Here is a 19,829-nt window from a genome sequence, read left to right as displayed (position 1 = left end):
TGAGAAAAACACATGCACACAAAAACACGTCTGGGGAGGAGTCTCAAGAATTCTGTTCTTGTTCTCTCATATAAAAGAATACGCTGGGATGTTTTAACATGTTCGTTCCATATACAACTACAGTATATGCATCGGTGTACACACCCACACGCAATTATCCAATCAGCCAGTCATGATCACGCGACATGCTTGCAGTTGATGGGCAGGTTTGAATATTTCAGAAATTGCTAATCTCTTGGGATTTTCAAACACACTCACACAACAATCTCTAGAAACAGAATGGAGCAAAACTAAAAAAAAACTAAATAAATGTTCTGCAGGAAAGAAAAGAAAAGGCACATCAGAGACTGATGTCTGGAGAGAATGGTCAGACTGGATTGAGTTGCGAGGAAGAATGTGTTAACTCAAATAACTACTCTTTACAAACATGGTGAGCAGAAAAGCATCTAAGCACAAACAAAGCAGCAAAAAGCTTGCGGTGGATGGGCTGCAATATCAGACCATCCTGTCAACCAAGAACAGAACTGCGAGCATAGCATGAAAGCACAGGCTCACTGAAAGAGAACGGTGAAAACTGGGGAAAAATGCCCAGAGGAAGCTCTTCCAAATCACTGCTGATGCTGCTGCACGCTTGGCTGATTAAATCCTTGATCAGGCATCTAGGTGTTCCGGTTAAAGTGGCCAGTGAGCGTATATAGACTGTATAAAATCCCCTCCGAAATGCTATATAAAATTAGTATAAAAAAAAAAAATAATAATAATAATAATAATAATCTTGAATATTCTTCAAGGAAATGTGGAAGAAAACATACTTTAAATGAATTAAAACATTCCATCTTATTTCTAAAACCACATTAGTAAGACATTTAGTAGCATCAGTGTAAGGATTTTATAGAAAAGATTCCATTCTCTTTCCCCTCCATCTCTACAGCTCCCTCCTGCTGTTCTGGGTGTGGTGGTCTGAGGGATCAGCGAGGTTCTGCCTTCTGTGACACTCCAGATGGATCACTGTATTTCCTCCTGACATGAGCCAAAAGAATTGCTCACATAGGTGCACCTCGCCAGGAGGACTTCACTTCCCTGTCCAACACTGCTGTGTGTGTGCGCGCGTGTGTGTTTGTGTGTGTGTTCATATCTAATCCCACATACTGAATTCAGGCAGAGGATGCAGATGTGTAACCTCTGTGTAACCCCAAAGACAGCAAGAGTGGGAGGGCGAGAAGGATAAGTGTCGAACAATATCCAATTGAGCAGGGTCAGAGTTTCAGCCTAAACCGACCACTAGCCACTACCCAGCTTTTACATTTCTCTCTCTCTCTCTGCCCTTTTCTTTCCTCTCTGCACACTCTGCCTTTCACCTTCAGTACTGTAGAATCTCAATCTCCTACACCCATTTATCAGGTCTTTCCTGTATGTACTCCAGCCCTGCATTGTTTAAGAGCATGGTTTCTCTAGCTGGTTATTAGTGTGAACACTAGAAGACCATCCCAACAGCACAAACAAATTCAGCACTGTTTAAACGACAGCTCTTAGATCTTATTTCTTCTTCACTATAATTTTTTATACTGTTCGCAAAAAAGTATAGGAACCAGCAGGGCAATGGGGTGGGGGGTGGGGTGTTAAACACAGCTCCACCATCTGGAGCCAAATGACATTATATTTGGTGCATAACGAAGAAAATGACTATTAAAACAGAAACATCATACAGAATATGACTCACAGACAAGTTGTCCTGTCCTAAAAACTGGATTTCGAAGAAAACCAAAAACTTTTTGGTTGTTTTTTTGGTTTGGTTTTATTTATAAAATTACTTGTGTGTGTGTGTGTGTGTGTGTGTGTGTGTGCGCATACACACATATACACACACACACACATACATACACTCTATGTGTGTGTGTACATACACATATATACACACACACACACACACACACACACACACACATACATACACTCTATATATATTATTATACACACACACACACACATACACTCTATATATATTATTATACACACACACACACACACACAGCCTGATGATTCAAATAAGATTACCCTGACAGTGCAGTAGAGCAGCTGTGTTCCCATTTCATACATCTGTGTTAATACTGATTATTGTGGCGTGGCATTTTTTTAAACTAATGGTGCGTTAAATCAGAAGAAGGAATTCCCAGCAACAAGAACAGCTCAGTCGGGTCACGTGCTAAACTGTGTGTGATTTGTAAGAGTGCTGTGAATTATGATTAATTAAACAAAGTCAGGTCTTGAGAGACTGGTATTTACTACACAATAGAAAGCAGGAATTTCAGTAGTGATCTTTGGTGATGGAAAAAAAACAATAGTATATGTGGGTTTGTGCTGTTGTGACGCTCACACTACATGTCTCACACTATACAACATCCAATAATAATCTGTCCAAATATTATATTACGGACAGTCCCAGGAAATGAAAGGAATACTTTAGGTTTTTGATTTAAATCATCATTAACAACACAAGATAAGACCAAACCCAAGCATGAGAACAAGGGAGGAAAAACTCCAGGGTATTACAACTAGCCTGTTTTTCAAATGACTTGACTCGAATGCTGTTGGTGCGAGCCAAAGGCAGCTCATGTAGTTTTCAACTAAAGTGCAGCATACATGTGATTAGTACATAAACATGTCTTCCAGCAAAAAAGGGCAGAAAAAAAAAAAATGCTTAAATCCAAATACACTTATAACAAATCTAAAAGGTAGTGGTTTTGGGTTAAAGGGATGTGGTAGCTCCGTGTTTAAGGTGTTCGACTACTGATTGGAAGGTCATTGGTTCGAATCCCAGGTCCACCAAGTTGTCACTGCAGGGCCCCTGAGCAATTGAGGGTCAAGGGCCTTGCTCAGGGGCCCTGCAGTGACAACTTTGTGGACCTGGGATTCGAACCAATGACCTGTATAAACGGAAATAAAAATGTAAGTCACTCTGGATAAGAGTGTCTGCTAAATGCTGTAAATGTTTTGAGTCAATAAATCTTATAATTAGCTACTGGATATAAAAAGCGAAACTAACAGTTACACTTCTGGGTCTTAGTATAACGTGTGTGAGAAAAAGTCTTACTCAATTCTTACAGGACTCCGAAAAAACTCTGATCTACAGTGTTAACTGTATTGGTTATTACTTCCATCAACAGGATGAGGCCACTTCAGCACTACACATTTTAGTCTCCAGAGATGTGACAAAACAACCACATATTCTTCCATATTCATCATTCCTGCTGAGGAAAGGATGAATTAAACTGATCTCTCGCTTCACTTACAATAGTCAGTCTAAATAATTCATGAAATTTTTTAAAAACATTTCGCTTACATGTTGTTTGATGAAGTTCAACAGCTGCCCTAAGATTTCCATGAGATTTTCAACTAAATGTAGTTTCTTTGTTGAGTGAAGGAAAATGACACGCACACACACGCGCACACACACACACAATGCTTTTTTGTTGCCAATTTCCACTTTCAGCAAATGATAATATTGATGCTGAAACCTTGAGTATCAGCCAATAATGATAATTTTCCATAAAAAAACATTTTCCATAAAAAAAAAAAAAATCCCCAGAATCATTTACATTTGTTTCATTAAAATGAATTTGCTTTTGTTTTTTTTATCTGTTTTTTGCACCTATTCACCCTGATGCAGATTCTATGTGTCTGTTCTGTCTCTGAAAAAAACAAATCCATTAATAATTTCTCACGTTAGTTTCAAGTGGATTAAAAGCCAGCCTTATATCTCAAGTGTAAATAAGAAACATGTATTATTAATGACATAAAAGGCAGATAGAGACATCAGACTCTTACTGTAATATCCCCCCTCTTATATTTATTACTATGGCCAATTTTAATGAGATTCATTGGTTATTACTTCCATCAACAGGATGAGGCCACTTCAACACTACACATTTTAGTCTCCAGAGATGTGACAATTTTTGGACATGAATACACAACTGCAATAACACACACCTACTCTTTGTGCATTAGGTCCTAGAACTTGCTTAGACAGCCTCTAATTCGTTGGCAAAGATGTGCTGATCCACCCAAAGAGACACACATTTTTTGTCTTGACTGCTCATAAATGATGTATGCACATGAGCTAATCTGAAACACTGTACGCTCTCATTCCCACAAAAAATCAAATCGTAGCAGCTGCAACAAATTACAACAAGCGCACGCACGCACGCACAGGTTTATATACTGTAGGACACAGAATATAATGAAAAATTATTGCAGATATGCAACAGCAAAGCCATCAGGTCACCATCAACAGCTGCAGAAAATCATCTCTAGACAATACACCCCACCCTGTATCTCACACAGCCAGCAGAGAGAGAGAGAGAGAGAGAGAGAGAGAGAGAGAGAGAATGTCCATCTTTCACACACACAGACACTCGAACGCGTGAGGGTGCGTGCAAGTGCCTGCATTTCAATCTCACTTTTTCTTGCTCACACACACACACACACACACACGCTCACATGCACACGCTCGAGCTCACACGCACACACAACCGCGTGCTCTCACACGCACACACACACCTGCAGCCATGTGGACAAGCACACTCTGGTTGGGACGCAGGTGGCCGAAGTCAAACAGCATCATGTAAGCAGTGATGTAGTTGACTGGCAGAGCTGCCGCCTCCTCAAAGCTCATGGCCTCAGGCATGGGGAAGGTGTGCGAGCTGGGGACCACGGCCACTTCCTGCCACAGACCACAGCGGTTCAGAACCAGCACCTTATCACCCACCTACAGGAAACACAAAAATTCACAAATACTTCAATGAAATGATCATGAGTCCAAGTGTGCAGCATGTTCACAAACAGGATGCATTTTTTTTTCCACAGTACACTACAGAGGCCTGAGTGCTTCAAAACTGTAACAAGAACATAAACATGAACAAAAGCCTGGCACCAGAAGAAGATACATGTTGAAGTACTGGATTAGGCTGGTTAGCTTATGCCTAGCGTCATTTATTATCCGACACAAGAGATTTAAAAAGTCCCAGGGAAGGATCTTGAAGCTCATCTGAAGGATCCGTTCAAAACACTTAGTACTGCTTAACTTGATAGCACACAGTTGTGGAAGAGCAATGACTCATAATTGCACTGTCTATTGTCACCCAGAAAAGGATGGCTTCCCATGTGAGTCCGGTTCCTCTTCATGTCACCTCAGACAGTTTCGCCAGCGCTGCTCATTAGGAAACTTAATCTATACTTGCATCTGGATTTCTGAAAAGCTGCTTTACAAATAAAATGAATTAAGCTGAATTGAATTTCACATCTCATCACACAACATGATATTTCCACACACACACACACACACAAACTAAAAAAAAAAAAATCCCACTCTGGTTTATTTCTCAACCTCTTAAAACCTGAAACACCTGAAATCACAAAAACACAATGCGGCTTATGTAAACAAATGTAGATCTCAGAGCTGTTGAATTCAGGTGTCAATGTTTTTAAAGCAGAAGTTCTGACTATTGCTGAAAGCTAAATCAAGTTTCATTAAAAGAGCCTACGGTACTGTTTTGCTTCTCTATGTCTAACAAACTAAAAACTGGGCTGTTGTACATAACAGAATAAATGCAAAATTACTGACATGGTGAGGGTTTCTAGGAGGAGTTGTTTACTCAAGATCTAGAAAAGGAGTCTCCACTATCAGTGCAAAGGAAACGCTGTTTTTGCAAGTTTTCTGTAAGTCCTCAAAGCTAAAAACACCACAACCAGTCCATCAAATGGGTTGGTAAGTGAACGGGTTACCAATGGCCAAGAAAAAAGTTCAATTACTTCCTCTAGGTTAAACTTAGAATTCAGTATCGTTGCATGTTTTATTGATGATAATGCCACTTTTGCAGACATAACGGTCATCGTTCCAGTGATCGAGAACTAGACAGAGGGGAGGAACTCAAGGGTTCCTGGAATGGTAATGTTTTTATAAAAAAAAATTAAATTAAGAAGCTGGTTTTGTGGTCTGTTTAATTTCCAAAGTTAACCAAAAAAAAAAAAAAAAAAAAAAGGGTTTTGGCAAGAACATTTCTCACTGCTTTCTCAGCCATCAGTCTGCTCTGATTCAGAGGGATATCACATCAGTTCAATCTTTTTTGATTTAATTTCATGCCCCATTTAAGCCGAGTATCGTGTGTGGAAAAGGGGAAGGGCTCGAGACGTACTCTCAAACTTCTGCCATTCGGTGGTCACTTCCTGCAACTTGCTCGATTTCAGGTTGAAACATCTCACTAATCAAACACCGCCAAGATTCACTCACTATCAGTTTATATGTGGAAGATTAAGTGACACTTTTGTGTAAAAGCCTGATGCATCATTCACAACCTATTTCCAAAAATCTGGTCTACACGTGCTGCTGCTCTGTGCAGAAAAGAAAAACAAGTAAAACTTTTTTTTTTCTTTTTTAAACACAAAGTAAAACTAGAACCTTTTCAGTGTCCGAGACAGAATGGATCATGACTCCATGGAGGAAAATCCCCAGAAAACTCTTTAGTATAACTGAACTTAACTCATTTCTCTTTTGGAAGCTAATTTTCTCCTAACAATTATGAGGTGAGCAAGTGAGACTAAAATACCATCAAACACAGAGCAAAGCAGTTGCGGGTGAGCGGTAATGTTTAAGGGTTTCTCACTGTAATGATCTGAACTCACGGACACAGTTTGAGCTGAAGTGTATCATTTTCAGGAGCTACACAGTTCTCACTCACTCATCTTCTACCGCTTATCCGAACTACCTCGGGTCACGGGGAGCCTGTGCCTATCTCAGGCGTCATCGGGCACCAAGGCAGGATACACCCTGGACGGAGTGCCAACCCATCACAGGGCACACACACTCATTCACTCACGCAATCACACACTACGGACACTACCAATCAACCTACCATGCATGTCTTTGGACCGGGGGAGGAAACCGGAGTACCCGGAGGAAACCCCCGAGGCACGGGGAGAACATGCAAACTCCACACACACAAGGCGGAGGCGGGAATCGTCACAGTATGTCACAAACCACATCATGTCTGTGAGACTGTATTGAAGATTTATAGGCAGTTTGAGGCTGCGTCAGATTTTAAGTAACTATGAGCAAGCATTTATTGGAAGTTTGAGGAAGACTTTAAGAAATTTAAACTTTCAATACATGCTTGCTCATAGTTCAAGTCCAAAACTAATGAAGCAATCAGAGACCAAACATCTCTCAGCTGTTTTACTTTGGAAAATAATATCAATTACATTTCTACCTGAAGTAGCGATCTAAGCTTGCCTACGATTAGACATCGTTCCACAGTAAAGACTCTTCCAGGAAAGTTTTAAATTTGTAGCAAGTTTGTCTCAGAATTTCAGAAAAGACCATCTGAGAGCAGTAAAGAAAAATATCAGAGAAACAAAAGAGACACATACATACAGGAAACTTCCACAATTTCCTTTGGAATCAGGAGACACAGGAAACACTATGTGCATGCACGTACACACACACACAGCACTTTTGAACTACAATAATGGCTCTGCAATTCAATATGAAGAGAGAATTCATTTTTTGTCCTCTTAAATATTCAGACAAGATGTACCAAGAACACACCTGCTGACCAATCAGATCTGAGAATTCAGCAGTACTTTAGAGTGTGAGAATAGTGTGTGAGAAGATACAGCATCTTTGGTGTAGTTCTTCATTAACAATGTCAGAACGTTGTGAGATGATCCAAGAGGACTCAAAATGGCCTGATTATCATGGCCCAAATTTAGACATCCAGCAAAGGTGCCTTCATTATACAGCATGTTTATCAGATACAGAAGAACAGAAAAGATTCCTAACTTCCTGTCTTTCATTCTGCTTTATTACAGCCTCAGGTCTCCTTCCCTCATTCTCCTGCTCAGTCTTTAATAGGTTGAGTTGCGCTCATCAGGGAAGCAGCCAGATTCTTCAGCCTCAATAACCACGAGACAAGATGACAAGCGAGCAAGCAAGCGCACACAAAGCTACACGGTTATGCACATACATACACATTCACTTGGGCAAACGAGATAGAGTGAAAGGAGAGCACACGAGCACTCTAACACACCCACACACAATCTCTCTCCCTCTCTCTATCACACTAACAGACCCAAGGGAGATATCAACATAGCGATTGAAAGAGGATTCAATCTTTAATTGGACACAACAGACAGCTGTCATTTCTTCCCAGCATATCCTGTCCTGATTCTTCTCTCCTCATCATTTCCCCTCAAATCACTCTCCCTCCGTCTCTCCATCCCTGTCCCTCCTCCCACTTTCACCCACTCACTCCACCTTTCTCGCTGCAGTCACCTCCACCTCCTCTCCTCTTCTTCTGTACTCCAGCTAATTGGGCAGCACCAGTCAATAGACGTGGGTGCCTCGACTGAACCACCATCATGACTCAGTCACATGCACTTTCAGCTCTAAAGACATATGCTGGGTTGAAATAATTATCTTCACTTCATACACTCTCTACCCTGTGTACACAGCTAGAGCCAACAATGACTGCAAACTCATTCGTGCAAACGTGCCTGTAAGGCTACAGATACTCCTCCTAGGCGAACATCATAATACCAAACAATAAGGAACAGATTTATAACCGACTACTGATTACATATTATACCAAGTAGGTGATAAATTCTTGTGCTTCTTGTTCTTTTCTTGGAATTTTTCTAGACATTTCCCAAATGACACAAAAATCCAAAAAGCATTCTTTGAATAGCTCTTAGCTAATTATCTTAAAAAAAAAAAAAAAAAAAAAAATCGTTTGACAGAATCACTCAGTTGAGGTAGATTTTTTGGATGGTTTACCTAAAGCAGAGATACATGGATGAGGGAAGTGATTAAAAGTAACAAAAAAAGAAATACTTGAATATCTAAGCTGCCAACCATTTTTGTGTAGAAGCGCCATATTTTATGCTCTTGGATGTGCTCTTAAGAGACTTTTTCCCCCCATTAAAATCACAAAAGATAAGCATTTGACATTTGCACCAACGTTCTGGCCTCTTCACTAACCAAGACTCTTTGGAAGCCACGCCCTCCTCTTCATTCATACTAGTAGTAGTGTTTAGTGTTAGTCAAAGAAATAATGTTGACTCAGAATTCTGACAGAATAAAGGTTAAATGAATGTAACAGTTTGCTATAGGTAATATAATGTTAATGGTGATAATTGGACTGAAATCAGATACGATCAAGCAGTTTGAGCAGCAGATCAATAAGGAGAGACGTTACTCTTCGTTGGTTTCTGGTCTGCTATGCAACGAGACCTCTTTTTCTTGTGGTTCTAACTTATTTTAGGAAAGAGTTAATATCAGGCAGTAAAACAACTCCTTAGGTAGATGTTTTGCAGTTTCAGCTGTCTAGCTTGTCTGCTCTGACATTTTATCGCCAAGATGCAACAAGAGTTTCGCGCTAGAGTGACACTGCAGTTTCGTAATCATGCAGCTTTGCTTCATAGATCCCCAGTACTCTTAAGAGTCACTCAACCGGGGTTAATCCTGAACAATCCCAAAGTATGACATGAAATCTAATTTAAAACAAGAATACAGGTACTAGTTATTATAACTCATACTCCTACAGAGAAAGGTTCCTTGTGCGTTTTGTACAGAATCTTTTCTTAAATGATTTGAATTGATTATTGAATCACGATGCACAGCGCTTGCTGAACCACTCATATGGAGTGTGTGAGGCAGGTCAAGAATACTTCTAGGCCACATTTATTGATTTGGTTAAATGCTTATTAGCATATTGCAACCTTCTGCAACAACAGCACTGCAAATGCCAATACAGCATTAAAAATTAAACAGCAGTTTTCGAGATGTCTGCTGGCCCTATTTCTGATGCAGTTTCTGAATTCAATTACAGTTTTAGCAGACAAACATTGTTGGCGGTGTCAGTTAAGGAAAAATATCGCAATCGTGTCACAGTATGTTTGGTTATAAAGTCACAGTAAAAGCAGTAGTAGTGTATTTAAAGGAAACTGGGTAAAATTGATCTTAGTAAAACACTGTTGTTGGGTTTAACATAAAACTATTCATAGCAATGGCTCTATGGTGGGTTAACCAAACAGATGTACTGTTTCAATAGATGTAATGCGATATCTGTTTACTGGTGTTAAAAACACAGAAAGACTTTTAGAATTGACATTTTGTTTCATTGGTCTGAACAGATTTGTTAACATGGATGGACTTGTGGGTGTTAAGCTTTTAATCAGCTATGTGTATAGAAACCCAAAAAGAGCAGGAGGGAGAGTGATAGCAGTAAAACAAGGGAGAGGGAGGATAAGAGAGAGAGAGCGAGAGAGACTAAAACAGGAGGAAATTCCAGCCTGACAGTGAAAGCTAGGAAAATATAATAGAGAACAGATGTGACTGATCCCTGCAGCAGGTTTCTAATAAAATGTGTGCGGATAACACATTTATATAAACCAGTTGACAAGAATAGTTTAGGAAGTAGACTTTCGTTGCCAAGTAATGTGATGTGATCAATCCCAAGAATATGATTGTGTGTTTCTATTCCTCCCTTATAAAACTGCAATTTTACGCTACCCTTAGCATCAGCAAATTCAAAATTCCACATGTTCAGCACTGATTCAGCAGCAGCAGGGTGTGAGGCAAGTGTTACAGTCCGACATGGTGTGTGTGACTGAGCGGGTCTTTATTAGCAGCGTGAGGCTGGCGTGGCTTGTCTGTCCCTGAGCAATAACCTGTTTGGGTGGGTGACTGACAAGAATGGATTAAGATGGGATTTTAATCCAATTTTAACAATGAAAGAGACTGAAGATAGACAGGGACAGACAAAAGGCAACAGGTCTGTCTGATATCCATCTGCTCATCTGGGAGAGACAGCATCTTCTCCCCCTCCTCTCTCTCTCTCTCTCTCACATAGACTCTCACACACACTCCCTTTTCAGTACAAACACTCTGACTGAACAATGCTTCACACAATGTCTCAGGTGTCTCCATCTTTCTTCTCACTAGGTTCATGTTTTCTAATCGAACAGACGTTTTCAGTGAGCTGTCAGGCCATGAGGTGTTGTCATGGATACTAACCCGGTGGCCAGATTGTACAGTTTCATACTTGTGTAGCCTATAGTTGCAGTACACACTAAAGATCAGGGATATTAAATCTTATGTACAAAGGAGCAGAGTGGCTGCAGTCTTTAAATCCAGCCAAACAGCAAGCACACAATAGTTCCCATGGAATCAGAAGTGTTTGGCAGAAGTGTTTATGAAAACCACACCTGCCCTTTATGAATATGATAGAAGACGGTTGCTCTGTATCATACTGTGAGATGCATGTTTAAAAAATATTATACATCTCAAATGAATTTTGACTGCGTGGTTTATTAGCAATTATGTTTTGTGTATTGCAAGTTTAAAAAAAACATTTTAAAAAGATGTAAATTAAATAATGTGTTTTACACACAAAAATATTTACAAGCAAATAAAACTGCTGAAGAATGAATAAATCATGCCTGCAATTGCTCCAAGAAAAAAGATTGAGATTTGTACTAAAGAATTCAACGAATAAGCATTACATATTGTCAATAACCAACAAAACTAATTCATGTTAAAATCAAACATATAAGACCTTTTCCTGTAATCATGGCTTGCTGTAAATAGGTGACCCAATCTGGCAACCCGACGCAACGCGCATCACCAATGACTCATGGATTTGTTCCTATGGAGTGCACTGACTGAACGCCTCATAATAAATTACACACATTAACTATTTGTAGAAAATCATTCATTACAACAATTTCATCAAAGAAATTTCTAAACAAGGTTTATTTTAGTTAAATGACCGTATTTATGAGGCGGTGTTTCAAGTATTACAAATGCAAACAACGCGCGTCCATTGGCGGAAGTAGTTGTTTAAAGAAAACACAAAATCGGTTTCCGTTTATTAAAAAAAAAAATGGGGAAAAAAAGATTGATGACGTCTGAGAGCGTCCCCTGGCTCCAGGCGCGCGAGGCAGATGACAAAAGGCGCGTGCAGATATTTGCATAATATCCCCCTCTCCCTCTCTCTGCACGCGCGCCTCGCCCTTTTCTTCCACTTTTGGGTGGGGGTGACAAATAGTGAATCCCCAAGTCTCTTCAGCACACAAAGTGCGCTATATAGGAAGGAGAAGTTATTTCCCAGCATAATGACTGCACTCATTGCCTTCATGGAGTACAAAGTTATATGGGCTTGAATGCACCCTCTGACCCCACCACCCCAACCCCAACCCCGGAACCGGGCCAAGTCCGTGACAATCACCACGCTTTACTGTGTCAGAGGAACTGCATGTCGATTTCCCTGCAGGAAACTAACATTTAGTCGCTTATCAGTGACAGACAAAGCCGTCTTTTGGATCAGACATCCTCCCAGGATGCTGCACAGGCTGTCAGTCACTCGCGCGTGACAGGTGTGGACGCGAGGGACGGTGGCTTCAGTCTCATTCAACGAATAACAGCCTGTAACAATGCAATATGTATACAAAATATACATCTATAAATGTAACATGTGAATGTAACTAAAGAATGCTTCGGATGGGCTATAATCTACTCTCAGGGGTGTGGTCACATGGGTGGCACAGGGTGGAAATCCTTGAGCTAAGCATTTGAGCATATATTCTGACTTCAAATCACATTTCTAACAATGCATATTAAACTTAATCCATTCATATTGATATTGAAATAACCGTGGAAGGGTGAACTCTATTGGTTGGAAGCAACACATTTATTTTCACTATAAGGACTCAGGATGCTCGCGCCTCCTTGTCTACCGCTTTATTAGGCGTTGCCAGTCTTGCTTTTGCTCGTTCACCCTATCTAAAAAAAACAAAACAAAACAAAAAAAAAAACAAAAAAAACACGCCACTAGTCTTTTGTTTCCTCCTAAATCACCAACGACATATGGGCTGCGTCTTAAAACCTATTGGCCTTCTAGAGCACTAGGAATGGTGTCAGCCTACGCTAACATGCGTTACCATGGCTACCGGGGTGGAGTACCAGTTAAATGTACCATTTAGAAGCCTAGCGTGCAGTTTAGGATAACAAGCTATTTAAACAACGTGAAAAAAGGCAAAGCGTTCAACTTTGAACCTAAAACCTTAAAAGGTTAAGATGAGAAATAAATGTTTTACTTTTCTGTCCGTCACATCTTCACCGATGGCCTCGATGATTCCCGAGCACTCCATTCCCGGTGACACCGGTGGAGACGGGAGACGGTCGTAGAGCCCCTGGCGTGCCATGAGGTCGGCGAAGTTGAGGCCGCACGCCTTGACGCGCACCATCACTTCTCCGCTCTTTAGCGCCGGCTTTCCTTTCTTCACCTGCAGCTTCACTTTGTCGTAGCCGCCGTAGCCTGTGAGCACGAGCGCACGGTAGCTGAACGTGTCCTCCTCGGCGGGTTTCTCGGCGGGCGCAGCCTCAGCCGCCTCGCCTGAAGCAGCAGCAGCAGTAGCAGCGGCGGCAGGTTCATCGGGCGTTGCCTCCGGTTTGTTCTCGGTTTTTGGAGACTCGCTTTTGGACTCGCCATCCTGTTGCTGCTGCTGCGGTTTTTGCTCTTCGGCGTTCTGCTGCTGCGCGGGCGCGTCTTCGCCTGACATGGTGAGAAACGGTGTGTTTGTCGGTGGGTGCGCGTGCGGTGCAAGCTGAAGTTTGAGAAAAGCCTCAAAGACCGTCTGTTTTACGCGTTTACGTCGTCGGTGAGCACGCAAACGGGACCTGCAGTCCTCTTTACGCGTTCGGCGCGGCTGTGAGCTAAACGCCTGAGGGCGTGGAGAAAAATCACAGAGGAAGAGAGAGAACGCGAAGGGAGAGCTGGGAGATGTGCGCGACGACTACAATGACCCCGCGCCTGACAAGCTTTCTACAAAAGGGCGTGTGAGCACAAGGAGAGGCGGGGACAGGCGCAAAAAAACGGAGAGGCGCAATCACGGAACCGAGCATTATGATGAGGAACAAGGAATGCCAACGCCCAATTAAGTATAGGCGACAGCTACTAATTACTACAATATAATAAAAAATAAAATAATGTTTATTGTTTGGTGCTAAATAAATGATCACATTATGAAATTACCCTAGTGGCTTCCTAGCTGTTTTATAGTTTCTCATTTTATATATCTTAAGCTATCAGGTGAAAATAGGCTACTGTACAACTCTTCAGTTGTCTAAATCAAGACCATTAGGACCATTAATTAATATATGCCTGAATTCCACAGGAATAATTAATTACTAAATGATTCCAAAGAGAGCATTCTTTATATATATATATATATATATATATATATATATATATATATATATATATATATATATATATATATATATATATATAATTTATTTTTACAGCTCCCAAAATGTTGTGTTGCAGAAAATAAATCATGACAGCCTACATCTAACTTGATTAGATGTTCATTATAAGTAAATCAGAGGACCTGTGCTTAAAGAATGCCCAAACCAAAATATTTCATTTATTCACACAAATAAAGTGTTTTAGTAAATAAACACACATTAGAAATGTTAAGCTGAAGCTTATGTCATCTCATGTGCCCATATCCCTTCTTCAAGATCTCTTTAGTTGGAACTGATCATTTATTATCCATATCAATACATTATCAGAGAATGAAAGAGATTTTACTAATGGCTAATTTAACCAAACTTTGTATTTATAAGCCACTAGCTGTTAACTGGTTATTTCTTATGTCAAATTCCTAATCAATTTACTTGAATTAGCTAATTTTAAAAAGTATTGACAGGTATAAATCCAAACAGTTGATGGTAAGTGAATTTTAAGGGTTCAAATCAACTCTTCGATACGCTTAAAGTCCACAGACTTCAATCACATACAAATGCATTCTATGTGCTAAAGTAGTTTTTTGGTATAATTTTTTTTACTCATGTTATATTTATTTTGCTTATGTAGATATGCACTAGGGCTAATGTATAAAAAATAGAATCATTATAAATAACTCAATATTATGTGGCTGAATAATTCCATATTTAACATAAGGTTTGAACAAAAATATTAATAATTTTGAATAAAATAAATTTGTTCATTTTCTAGAACAGAACTGAGATTATTAACAGCTTGACATGGTTAGAAGCATGTGATAATTTGGTCATGCAGTTTGCATGATGCTAATTGGTGGCAGGTTAACCTTGTGGCCCCAGTGCAAGACAATTTGTACACAAACATGTTTTGGCTGGTTGATTCCATATGAGGTATAAATCTGTAAATTCAATTTGTCTCGAGCCATCGATTTTAATGTAATTAGGCTAAGGCGCAGCCTTCGCATGTTGTGGTCGAAAAACAAATTTAAAATTGAGTGGTTTGTGGAGAAGAATGTGTATTATTTGCATCAGGTGAGGAGAAATCAGCTTGTCAAGGAAATAATACATAAATGGTGGAAATAGGATTTGGGTGCCAGAATGGAAATGGTATGTGTGTGTGCCAGAGAGAGAGAGAGAGAGAGAGAGAGAGAGAGAGAGAGAGAGGTCAGGAGGAAATGTCTGTTTATTCCCCCAATTCTCTAGGTTGGATTGGGAAAACTCAGAAAGCACATAAACTATTGTTCCTACTGTCACCATGCACAGCTTAGTATTCCCAAAGTAAGTAAGCCAGCCTGGTGTACAGTGCAATACTGAGCTTCCTCTTTTTGTTTAGTGATTTAAGGAAGGCTATAACATGCACTATACACTGCGAGTACACCTACAAAAATAAAGGAAAAGGAGAAAATCATATACCATTCCTTTTCACTGTTTGTACCTTTTGCACCTTTTGTTTGTATCTTTTACATTTTTTTGCATATAGTGTTCCTTTACATTTAAAATTGTCCAATTATGTAGCTTAAATCACGTTTAAGGTACAGTATATCCAAATATTGTTGTGCACATTATAAACACTGTGTCATAATAATAAAAAAACTGCAGGCTGGTAAACACTTTCTTATTGGAAACAAACAGCTGCTGAATGATAAATGCATGAGCTTAGTCATGCACGCGCACGCGCGCAACCACACGCACTCACTAAACCAGTTAAAGGCCAGGGAAAGTGTGCAAAGAAGCAATGTGCAATGTGCACAGGAAATAAAGAGAAACAGGAAGTAGTGAGTGGGCGTCAGAAGCACTACATCATGATTACTTAGCATCCAAGGTCTCAGAAGTCGGAAAACATGATCACATGACCATAAGAAGTTTCTTCATAGACAGAAAACAATGAAATATATTTATATTTAACATGACTGTTTTGATCCTTTTTAATTATTAGAACCTTAGTTATGATTAACTTCATACTCAAATGACGTATCAGTCAAAGATATAACCACACAACAGTATGTTTAATTTTAATTTAACTAACAAGAGTCAGAGTTGTAAAATAGCACCACCTGCTGGTTATTTAGTAAATCGACAATCTTTGCAAGAATGTTGAATGAATAAACAGGGAAAGTGACTCAATATAATTAGTGAGTATAACAATATGAGGGAGTTTTTTTTTCTACTTCTTTTTTAAAAAGAAGAGATATTTTAATCATTACATCATAACTCTGGTTCTGGACTTTGGTCTTAACAGTGTAATGTTTTTCACACAATTCAGCACATCTGTAACTTATCAGTTCTTTATAAAAAAAATGAAGTGGGTCTGTTCTAGCAGGGAAAACACCAAAATGTGCCAGACAGGTGTTACTCCAAGAACAGGATTTGCTGCATTAACCCTTGTGTTCTGTTGAGCTTTGCTTTACTTCCTCTTTACTGAGTCAAAGTGAACGCGATTAAATTGTGAAAATTCTAATTATAAATTAGAATTTTGAAATAAACCTTTTTCCTGCTTAAATGTTCCATTTATCTTCAGCTTTCTAACTTTGAAAATCAAAAAAGATAATTTGTGCATGTGCTGTACACAAATACAGACATTTTTTGTTTGTTTTAATAATACTTTTTTTTCCTGGAGCAGGCCTGGACTGTGTGTGTGTGTGTGTGTGTGTGTGTGTGTGTGTGTGTGTGTGTGAGAGAGAGAGAGAGAGAGAGAGAGAGAGAGAGAGAGAGAGAGCAAACTGATTCAAAGCATGTGAAAACCCCTTGCTCTCAGTAACAATTATCAGTGGCGTTAATATGACCCCAAACATCACATGTGAGTAGTCATGTGTTAGTGGAACTTATGTTATTAGGAAAAGTTATGAAATATTAGGATTGATAAAAAATAATATTGAATATATTTCACAGTTTTGAAGAAGCTCTGGGGTCATAAAAAAGAACAAGAGGGTGAATTAGACTTCTGCTAATCAGTCAGAATTGTAAGACCATAAGATATGGTGAATCAACACATGAAGGGAATTTTTCACTAGACTGTGGATCTTGGAAGTTGTAAACCTGACTGGGAAACTCTCATCACTATCTTGTGAATCAACTACTGTTAAAATCACTGTCAATTTTAGCTGCAAATCTGGACAGATTTTGATTAGTACCGTCCAAGTTTTACTTTGCAAAACCCACAATCCTCCCCAAAACACACAAAAGAAATAAGTCATTAGTTGATTGCACACTTGTCCTTCTTAAAGTGAATTGGTCAGCATTTACAGGAAATGTTTAGCCTAAGATCTGAGTTACACAATATTTTAATACCCGCAAATATTGTCAGTTAGCCATGTCTTGCATCATTTGTTAGCTTATTTACCTCAAATACTGCATGCTTCAAGGTTCCAGTCTTGCACAAACTGCAACCCTAAACCATCAGACACTTGACTTAAATCACGCTGAGTTGATCAGTATCTCAAAAGGGTTTGATTAAGTGGTTTCTGACAAATATACAAATTAAACAAAGTGGTGCAGCTGGAAAAACCTTTCATCTTGGACACTGGAGCTGTGAGACAGCAATTCTACATGCTGAATCACTGCACCACTTTGTTTAATTTAGAGAAATATTTATTTACTATTTAAGAACATTGTTATTCGGTCTATTTTAATGTATTTATATGTTTACAATTGTATCACTGAGCCAAGTGATATCTTTTAGTTACGTTTTTTTCTTTGGCTCTAACATAAGCTTTGTTTACACATTAGTTACAGTAGCCTCTTTACGCCAGAGGATTTTTACACACACATATTCCAATGAATATGTCTTGATTGATTGATTGATTGATTGATTGACTATCTTCTTAAAATTCTGGATCTATAGCCTATACTGTGAATACACAGTAGATGTCAGTCAATGCACACACACATTCACACACACTCATTTCAGCATGTTCCTGGAAGATAAAAAGAGACTGAAGAAGCCAGAAGATACCCATGAGGACACAAGGAGAACATGCAAAGCTCTACACAGAAAATAAACCAAGCTTAGTTTTGAAGCAGAGACCCTGACGCCTGTGCCTTGCTTAGAAGTTCTAATGGATTCCGCAATTTACCCAACAGGATAAATTGCAGAATCCATTAGGCTACTTGTAAGTAGCTTAAATAAATAAATACATTTTTAAAATATATATTTGAGGTTGGAGGAAGTTTGATTTTAGTCTGTACTGTACCTTAAAGAAGTCCAGTCCCTAATACAGAGTTGGATATCGAGCATATTACCTTCTGTACAGTACATTATATAGAACTGATTCATTTTACTAAGTAAAATTACAGAAATAAATTTTAAATGATTTGGCAGTCTTGTCTGAGAAAACACTAATATTGCAGTGAAAGGAAGATTTGCAGAAAAAAAAAGACTGGGAAAACCACATATGTGCATTAATTATGTATTATTAATCTACTAATCCATTTCTTCTACACAGAAATAAACTACAAGAACACGGTTAAGTGGTAATATAAAATGATTAGTTGCTTATATCTGCAATGACAATATCAAAGCAGCAGGTGGGGATATGAAGCTGGAATTGGATACTGGAGTAACTCAGATAATACAATGTTAATGCTGAATCATTTCCTAAATAACACCAAATGAGTCTTTTCCCCCTTTAATTCTAAATAGATTTCAGCTTATATATGACACACCAGTAATTCAATTTAATTCAGGCTTTTTGAGAGTAAAATAAACATAACTATGAAAACTGTTATTTGTATTAACTTCAGTACAGCCAGGATAAATGCTGAACTTTCTAAAACAATTTGTAAGTACACTTCCTTTTTAAAATCTATAGATACTGAGCTTTGGCCCCATTTATATATTCAAATGATTTAAGTATATTAGCACTTTTTGGGTAAAAATAAAGAAACTGCTCTGTGGGTGAAGTTTTGTATCTCTTCAGTTCAGAGCTTTTATGGTGTGAAGATCAGATATAGCCTACCATGTGGAAAGGTTTGCATACCCTTAGGATAAAATTTCTTTATCAAAAGAAATGATAAAGCAGTGTGTCAGATTTCTTGGATGTTTCTTTATTTTGATGTCCTATGCAAATAGCTAAATGTGAATATCACGCCTATGACCTGTTCCAATGAACATCTTTTGGATTCTTTTTCTTGTAACCCTAAACATGAAGCTGGAATCTGTGGCAGTGCAATATGCTTAGTGAAAGGAAGTCAGAAAATATATTAAAAGAATATTGTTAAAATAAATCTTACTTAACACGTAACAACCTCTAGAAATATCAGGAGAGTATAATCAAGGCTGTTTTGTTGTACGTAGGTTTGATTACAGACCAGAAAATTGGATGTCACATTTTGGGATAAATGTTATATTAATTAAATTCTGAGTAATTATTAGTAATATTATGAGCCCTTTCAGTAATAGGTAACATGACTTTAAACTTAATTCTACTTAATCTGAATGCAATTTCATTTAATCCACTTAAATATCTTATTTTCACATGATGTCGTATGT

General features: G+C 38.8%; 1 protein-coding gene across 2 annotated transcripts in view; it reads right to left on the bottom strand.

Moving 5' to 3' along the window:
- Positions 1-13,935, bottom strand: part of vat1 (vesicle amine transport 1) — a 30,394-nt gene extending 16,459 nt beyond the window's left edge. For both annotated transcript variants that reach the window (XM_060891986.1, XM_060891988.1), the window contains exons 1-2: positions 13,150-13,935; positions 4,558-4,765 (exon numbers count right to left, since the gene is read on the bottom strand). In XM_060891986.1, coding sequence (XP_060747969.1) covers positions 4,558-4,765; positions 13,150-13,614 — 673 coding nt within the window. In that variant the 5' untranslated portion in view covers positions 13,615-13,935. The remainder of the gene's footprint in view (positions 1-4,557; positions 4,766-13,149) is intronic.
- Positions 13,936-19,829: the final 5,894 nt, after the last annotated feature.

This window comes from Tachysurus vachellii, chromosome 18 (assembly GCF_030014155.1).
Source record: "Tachysurus vachellii isolate PV-2020 chromosome 18, HZAU_Pvac_v1, whole genome shotgun sequence".
In the NCBI taxonomy this organism is placed as follows: domain Eukaryota; kingdom Metazoa; phylum Chordata; class Actinopteri; order Siluriformes; family Bagridae; genus Tachysurus; species Tachysurus vachellii.
Note: the sequence above shows the minus strand (reverse complement) of the source record. Positions and strands in the feature narration are given on the sequence as shown.